Source organism: Verticillium alfalfae, genomic scaffold (assembly GCF_000150825.1).
Source record: "Verticillium alfalfae VaMs.102 supercont1.3 genomic scaffold, whole genome shotgun sequence".
NCBI lineage: Eukaryota > Fungi > Ascomycota > Sordariomycetes > Glomerellales > Plectosphaerellaceae > Verticillium > Verticillium alfalfae.
In genome coordinates, this window is record NW_003315036.1 from 2,830,666 (window position 1) to 2,838,249 (window position 7,584).

At 56.3% G+C, this 7,584-nt stretch overlaps 4 protein-coding genes across 4 annotated transcripts in view; 1 reads left to right on the forward strand and 3 right to left on the reverse strand.

The window, feature by feature from the left end:
- Positions 1 to 2,336, reverse strand: part of VDBG_03392 (exportin-1) — a gene marked incomplete at both ends in the record, with an annotated part of 3,867 nt that extends 1,531 nt beyond the window's left edge. Inside the window, 7 exons of the mRNA XM_003007207.1 lie at positions 43 to 227; positions 291 to 1,059; positions 1,111 to 1,832; positions 1,903 to 1,974; positions 2,038 to 2,110; positions 2,173 to 2,202; positions 2,271 to 2,336. Of these exons, the coding sequence (XP_003007253.1) occupies positions 43 to 227; positions 291 to 1,059; positions 1,111 to 1,832; positions 1,903 to 1,974; positions 2,038 to 2,110; positions 2,173 to 2,202; positions 2,271 to 2,336 (1,917 nt within the window). The remainder of the gene's footprint in view (positions 1 to 42; positions 228 to 290; positions 1,060 to 1,110; positions 1,833 to 1,902; positions 1,975 to 2,037; positions 2,111 to 2,172; positions 2,203 to 2,270) is intronic.
- A 980-nt stretch (positions 2,337 to 3,316) lies between these two features.
- On the reverse strand, positions 3,317 to 4,594 carry VDBG_03393 (alanine-glyoxylate aminotransferase; the record flags this gene model as incomplete). Its single annotated transcript, XM_003007208.1, has 3 exons — positions 3,317 to 3,397; positions 3,454 to 3,817; positions 3,873 to 4,594. The coding sequence occupies 3 exons, from the start codon at positions 4,592 to 4,594 to the stop codon at positions 3,317 to 3,319; spliced, it is 1,167 nt and encodes a 388-aa protein (XP_003007254.1).
- A 1,094-nt stretch (positions 4,595 to 5,688) lies between these two features.
- On the forward strand, positions 5,689 to 6,483 carry VDBG_03394 (vacuolar protein sorting-associated protein; the record flags this gene model as incomplete). The annotated part of the gene is made up of 3 exons (XM_003007209.1): positions 5,689 to 5,757; positions 5,837 to 6,247; positions 6,361 to 6,483. The coding sequence occupies 3 exons, from the start codon at positions 5,689 to 5,691 to the stop codon at positions 6,481 to 6,483; spliced, it is 603 nt and encodes a 200-aa protein (XP_003007255.1).
- Positions 6,484 to 7,386: 903 nt separating this feature from the next.
- Positions 7,387 to 7,584, reverse strand: part of VDBG_03395 (shugoshin) — a gene marked incomplete at both ends in the record, with an annotated part of 1,754 nt that continues 1,556 nt past the window's right edge. Inside the window, one exon of the mRNA XM_003007210.1 lies at positions 7,387 to 7,440. Within this exon, the coding sequence (XP_003007256.1) occupies positions 7,387 to 7,440 (54 nt within the window). The remainder of the gene's footprint in view (positions 7,441 to 7,584) is intronic.

Below are 7,584 nucleotides of genomic sequence, written 5' to 3' on the forward strand. Positions count from 1 at the left end.
TTCTAGCCTCTCCTGCTGGTGCTTGTTGCCCTGGGCGGCTACCATGTAACCGCATGCCTCGTAAAAGGTGTGGATTTGCTGGGGTGTCAGATCGCAAGTGATCTTGTGCATGTTTCTAACAATCTCCTCGATAAACGGCTCATTCTCACTAGGCTGCAGAGCGACGAAGTGACGGCGACATTGCCTAGCAATTTTGATGAAGGTGTCGCAAGCCATGTCCTGAACACCTGTTGACTCGTTAGCGGGCATGCCCGATCAGTTCCCGGTCCCTTCCAACCCCTGGGACTTACCCTCATGCGACTCGTGCATGAACTCGAAAAGCTTATTGACGACCGTCTTAAGGAATTTCCAATGCGCCTTCAGGAAGCGAGGGTACTGGCCGACAATGTACATGATGTTACTGGCGACGACGGCTTTGTTGTCTTTGCCGCGCTTCATTTCAGTCAGGCCGAGAAGATCCTTGATGACAGTCACGAGGAACCTCTTCTCCGTCTCTTCGTTCATGGCCAGGGAAATCGAACCAATGGCCCAGCAAAGAACGTTGCAGTTGTGCCACGACCATTCGGTGCCGTCAACTTGGCGTGCTAGCTTCTCGGTCATGATATTCTCCGTGTCAGTAACGTCTAGATGTGTGAGGTACACGAGACACTCGCGAATAGTCTTGTAGAGCTGGACCGTGTCACTCTCCTTGACGAATTCACGAACAATCTCTCCCTCGTCGTTCTCGACGACGAGAACCTCCTCGGGGCGGACCATCTTTTCAATCATGACCTGGCGGAGGTTTGACAGAACCTCGCCGTACTTGTGCTTACGCAACGGGTAGTTTGCCAACAGCGCCGGGTTGGGCGCGCCCGCGTTGGACAAGCCACCGCCCATACCCATCAGCGGGTTGAGCTCGGTCATGGGGAGCTGCTGCATCTCATCGTAGAGCTCGTTGACAAGTTTCAGCCAGTAGTCGAGGCAGATCTTGAAGATCTCGCGGTCCTCGATTTGCGATATACGGATCAGATAGAAGTGTCCATGAGCAAGGTAATCCCGGTTCGGTAAGTTCTCGATAAGCTAGGGTGCGTTAGCATTGCAGAAGTTTAGATATCCTGAACTGAAACTTACGCTCAGGTGCATGCCGAAGAAGTTGGAGAGGAACAAAGCCATGTTCTGGACAAACTCTTGATCCCTGGAGTTTGAGGTAGGGTACGTTGTCTTGAGGTCGATGGTGATGGGAACGATGTTGGAGATGGTACTAAGAACCTCGGTGAACATCTTGACCAGCTGCTCGTCGTACGAGTTTGGCTGCCCGGGGCCACCCGTCTGCAGGCCGCCAATCTCAGTAAGGCACTGCAGGGTGACATTTCTGAACTCGGGCTCGGGAAGGAAGCGCGTGCGCAGGGTGTCGATAAGGTTCGTCTCGAAGATGTAGCCCAGAGGGATCCAGTTGCAGAAGCGCAGCAACGTCTCAAGTGTCGCCTTGACGAGGCTAGTCTGGGTGGCCGAGTTGAGAACCTCCTGGCAGAGGGTAAAAATTTGGGAGAACTCGGCGCACATGGTGGTCTTGAGGTTGCGCGTCTTGGTCGATGTCATTTGCTCGGCAGAGTAGTCAAACACCTCCTCGGACAGCAGTCGCAAGATGACCATATTGTTCTCGCAGACGGATAGACTCGAGTGGCATGCCGATATGATTTCGTTAATGAAGGTCGGCCAGTTGTGAGGCCAGTCTTGCTTGAGGATGGAGATGAGGACGAGGTTGAGTTTGTTGAGGAGGGTTTTCTGGGCTTTCATGGTCTCTTCGGAGCCCGAGACCTGGAGAATGAATTGCACGATGAAGTTGCGGATGCCTGGTCGTGTAAGTAGAAGGCCCGCGGAGTGATAGGTCGGGCAAGCCAGCTAGCTGTTTGGAGGGCATACCTTGACATTGCTCCCGGGGAAGAACCTTCCACCTCGTCATGATCACACTGTCCAGAACCTGCAGGCCCAAGTCTGTCGGTGACTGTTAGCGACGGCACACCACGAGCAGCCAGGCCGCTGCCGGTGTTTACGCACACTTGGTCTGAGGATAGGAGGCCTCGGAGAGGATGTTGTCGACGAGGAGCCATGAGTCCTGGTCTTCTTTGAACTAGTAGGAGAGCACATTAGTTTGGGCCGGTGACTTTCTGATGCGAAACAACACCATCATACCTGGTTGAGAGCGGCTTGAGCTTGCTTTTGCTGTCATCGCAAACCACGTTAGCGAGGTGCCGCAATGGGGGGTGCACGGGTTACGGCTGTCGTCGCACCTGCTCGCCACGTCCTTCGTAGAAGGAGCGGACAAGGTTGTCCAGCTCCGGTATGGTGATAGCCATCGGGGTGGTCGCTGTGGGGTCGAAACCTGGGATCGCGATCTGGAAACCCGACGGCTGGGAAATGCGGTCGGTGGATGGGAGAAGGTCGGAAAGGCGGGGAGGGATAGACAAGGCGACAGATGCCAGACGGTTGTGATGAGCAAGAGTCGCAAGCGGAGCGGGACTTGTGCAGCTTGAGAAGCCTTCAAGTCTGATGCGCAAAAGGGAGAGCCTTGCTGGCGGAGAGGAAGCAATGGGAGGAGAGGGGAGTGATGGCAGGGACTGGAAAGGTCGTGAGGTGGTTTGGTTAATCGATGGAGGCGGGATGGCGGGGGGGGGAACAACCAATTTTGTCAGCCGGCTCGAGGACTCCACCGTACAAGTACCGGTACCAAAAGGAAGCTCTGGGTCGGGGCTGTAGTCCCGCTGCCTGGCAGTGGCTCATGCCGTCATAGTCAGGCACACTGCCAAAACGCCACTGCAATTTGCTACGCGCAGGAGAGCTGTAAGGTACCGATACCTGTGACAATCCAACCTTCTCCCCCTCACTCCACTGGCGCGGCCAACTACGGTACCTATCGCAGGTACAGCTTTGAACAGCCATCGCGTCGCAACACGGTCACGTATCTTGTGGCGACCTCATTTGAATTCCTCTGCAAAGCCTCATGTGATCCCGAGCCCCGTTGGCCACTTCATGGTCCGCCTTTTCTCTTCTTCTCTCTACAACCTGCCGGTTCATGATCCAGGCTACAGACAGATGCGCGAGCTTATCGCATTCCGAAGCAATGTCATTCGTTGAGGGGAGGGGGGGTGTTGTTGGTGACCGCTGAGATTGTTCCAAAACAGCTGGCGCTTTGATTGTCACGGCTGCGTCATTTCTTCTTTCTCTGCATCGCGCTTCTTTCTCTTTCTAGAAGAATACGGTCTAGCATTCAAAATACAGAATCCTCACAAAGATCCGATTCGTACAACTCCTGTGGCACACCACACATCTCGTGTTTCTATGCCTTGTATCCATTTTCCACGAGGCCATCCTTCAGCGCCTCAAGCGCCTTGTCGACCTCTGGGCGAGAGGGGTCCATCTAGATGCTGTTAGTCAAGTGCATGACGAAATTTGGAAACAAACAATTAGACTGACCACGCTGACACCCATGTGTCCGAATCGAACATACTTGGGCGCGATCTCCTTGTGGATGCCTCCGGCCCAGACGACGCCCTTCTTCGCCAAGATAGGCAGAATGTCGGTAGGCTTGATGCCTTCGGGAAGGTAGATGGCCGTCATGCCGTGGGCCTGATCCTCGGGATTCGCAGCTACCTGCTTCAGGCCGAGATCCGTGATCGTTTTCTTCACCCTGTCTGACACCTCGCGGTGGCGGGCGAAGCGCTCCGAGAGGGGCTTGGCGAGGATCTGCGTCAGCGCCGTGTGCAGCGCGTGGACGAGCTGGGGAGACGGCGTCGCAAAGTACGAGGGCTTCTTGGCCTCGTAGTTTTGCATGACTACGCTGGTTAGCAGTGGCTCAAAATCGGCATTGCCTTCAACAGGCCAGGGCAGGGAACGGCGTACTGTGAGTCCAGTTCTTCATGGAGGCAAAGTACGCGGCCACGGGCGTCTTGCGGTTCTGGAACGCCTCGATGGCCTTGCCGCTGAACATGGAGATGGACAGGCCGGCGGGGCAGCCAATGGCCTTCTGGCTGGCCGTCACGACACCATCGAGCTTCCACTCGTCGAACTGGATCTCCTCGCAGGCGACGCTGCAGACGCCATCGACAACGAGCAGAGTTTCGGGCGAGACCCTGCGGACCAGAGCCGACAAGTCCTTGAGCTCGCTGAGAACACCAGTGGATGTGTCGACGTGCGTGACGGTGATCATCTTGTACTTCTTCTCCTTCAAGGCCTTCTCGATCTCGGGCAGCTGGGGACGCTCGCCGACGGGGGCCCGAAGCTGGGTGACATTACCGCCATAGGCCTTGAAGCAGTCCGCAAAGCCGTCGCTGAAGTAGCCGGTGGTCAGCACGAGGACGTCTTCGCCGGGCTCGACCAGGTTCGCGGCGACGATATCCCAACCCAGGGTGCCAGAGCCGGAGATGACGTAGGGCTGCGAGGCGGGGTCGGTGGTCTGGAAGAGCTTCCTCAGCATGGTGAGGGTTTCGCCAAAGGTGGCGACAAAACCGGGGCCGACATGGCTTTCGCTGTAGTGGCTCATGGACTGAAGGACGGCATCATCGAATTCGATGGGCCCCGGGATCATGAGGGCGGGGTGCTCGGGTTGTCTCGACATGGTGGACTGCGATCGCGACTGTGTCTAGGTCAGGTGGCCGGAATGGGACGATGAAAGCGGAGAAAGCGCCAATGGCAAAGGTGACGAGCTTACGGTAGACGATGGTGAAGCTACACTTGGAGGATGCAGGTGGCCCGAGACGAGAGATATCCGGGCGGATGAGGGGTTCTTAAGGTTGTGGAGGGGCATTCCCTCGGAAGCCACTGTGCGGAGGGGGAGCCGCTTAAAAATGCTATGCATGAATGCAACAGTGATGTATGCCGATCGTGGCCGGCAGTGGGTGCGTGTCGGTTCGGGCGAACCACGAGCTACGATGTACCTAGGCAAAGGGTTGGCGTTGGATAGGGAGGGGAGCGAAGGTAGCTTTCGGGAACAGTATCCTGGGGGGTGATTTGTCCAGGTGCGAAGTGCAGGAGAAATGGGTGGTCCAGGGTGCCTTGGTACCAGCCAGTCAATGCATGAGACGAGATTGACTTTGCCCTTCGATGACTGGAATCTCGATTGTCGGTTGCTCATGTGAAAAAGGCCACGAAATCGCTCCTAGGACAGCTGGGGGAATCTCGGCATTAGAGCCGAGTCATTCGGGAGAAAATCGCCGCTTACGGAGCTGGGAGCTGGGACCCGGCGGGGTCCGACTCGAAGCACGCACTGGGAACACTGGACGAAGAAGCTCTGGCCTGGCTGCTGTTAGAGCTCAGAAGGCGATGATGCATGTCGCACCAGCCACATGCCCGTATCACAACCGTGGCTGATGCTGATTGTCCCAGCCCCCCACTTCCAGAGAGCGGGAGCTGCCATGGAGGCACATCGTCACCGCATCCACAGGCCTGTTGCTTTCCACAACTGGCGCCATTCCCAGCGACAATCTTTGCTCTCGATTCTAGTTGACCAATTCGCGATACTTCAATTATACAATACAGATTTCGGGAGCACCCAGACAAGCTGAGCTGCCGTTGAGCTGCCCGCCGGAGCTGCTCCACTTTCCGAAGTAGCTGGCTGCCTGCTTGCGCCTGTAGCCTATTCAACGACCTCAACAGCCTCCCATCATACCGCCAACAGACGGAGCACGCATCCTCAACCATACAGCCGACATCATGGCCTTCCTAATACTAGTCATTGGCGATCTTCACATCCCAGATCGAGCCCTCGACATTCCCGCCAAGGTCCGTTGGCCCCGAACCACACACCCTCCTTCCAATCCACAGCAGACTGACCCGTGATCCGCCTGCTCCCGTCGTGCAGTTCAAGAAGCTCCTCGCCCCCGGCAAGATCGGCCAGACCCTCTGCCTCGGCAACCTCACAGACCGCCACACCTACGAATACCTCCGCAGCATCGCGCCAGACCTCAAGATTGTAAAAGGCCGCACCGACGTCGAGGCCGCCGGCCTGCCCCTGACCCAGGTCGTCACCCACGGCTCCCTGCGCATCGGCTTCCTCGAGGGCTTCACGCTCGTCTCGTCCGAGCCCGACCTGCTCCTCGCCGAGGCCAATAAGCTCGATGTCGATGTCCTCTGCTGGGGAGGCACCCACCGCTTCGACGCCTTTGAGTACATGGACAAGTTCTTCGTCAACCCCGGCAGCGCCACCGGCGCGTTCGCCACGGGCTGGGGAAAGGAGGGCGAGGAACCCGTGCCCAGCTTCTGTCTCATGGATGTACGTGCGCTGCCTATCTCTCTCTCTCTCCCCCTTGCTACCCTTTGCTAAAGAAGCAACGCGGGGAGCTCGTGTCGCGCCGTGAGGGGCTAGACGTGACTGACATACCACAGGTGCAAGGGATCTCGCTGACCCTGTACGTCTACCAACTGCGAAAAGACGACAACGGCAATGAGAGCGTTGCCGTGGAGAAGGTCACCTACACGAAGCCGGTCGAGCCAACAGGTGGCTCATGATAAGGCGTCATGACGGCAGTAGCAGGCAGCGGTAGGGTGTGGGAACAAGTCACTTTGGCCCAGGGTCAGTCAGGCTCATTAGCCCGGACAGTTATGTGACTTTGTTGCGATGAAGCGTTTTGAACAACAACAAGTCTAAAGAATTACAAGCTGAGAGTGTTCGTAAAGACACCTGGTATCATCATCCCCTGTTTTCCGGGATCGACCAAAGACCAAAACTCCGTATGGTCACAAAGAAAGAAAGAATGAATAAAAGGCCAAAAAAAGCTACCCGCGTGGCTCGAAAGGCGCAGACCTGTGGTATCCTAAACAAGTGAACACCTTAACGTCCTGGTGTCCAAAACACAAATGAACAAACATGAAGCCTAGGCTGCCATGTAACTGACGCCAACACTCTAAAAAAAACCAATTGCTCCTCAGGATGTGTCATCAGGCGTGGACGTCACGCAAACAAATCATAACATCATGCTTCTCCTCCTCATCGACGCCCGAGATGGTGCGTCTTGCGAGTCGACGCTACCTGACGTGTCAGGGCTGTCATCGCTCATTTTGTTCATCTCCGGTCGAGAATGAGCCATCGAGGCTCTCTTCCTTGTTGCCGTATTTGTCTTGTCCTTCAAGGCCGTCTCAGTTGGTTCGTATGCAAAGTCCTCCCGCACAACTGATGAGAGTCGCCTGTTAGATCTGGACAGCCGCCTGGTTCCGGGCTTGTCCGAGTCGTCTTGCGCAGTGCTCGCCTCACCGCTTGGAGTGGACGTGGTGAACTCATAAGGATCGACTGACGAGTCGGTTGTGGGTGAAGCCAACGGACTATTCTTGTTGGATCTGGATTCGGCCTCCTTTCTTGAAAAACCTGCTTCTTCGGTGTTTCGGCACCCTCACTGCTGCGCGTGCAAATGTCATCTACCACAGAAGCCTTTTTGGCCAAAGGGCTCGCTGCTCCAGGCTTCTCCAAGGCTTCGGACGTGGTGGGGATGGCAGCTGCCAAATGCTTCCATGACTCGTTGGACACTGGCTCACGCTTCACAATGGCCTGGTCCGCCGAGGCTGGCTCGTAAGGCTCTGGAGGTTGACATTCGGGACCGCGCACGACCTTCGCCA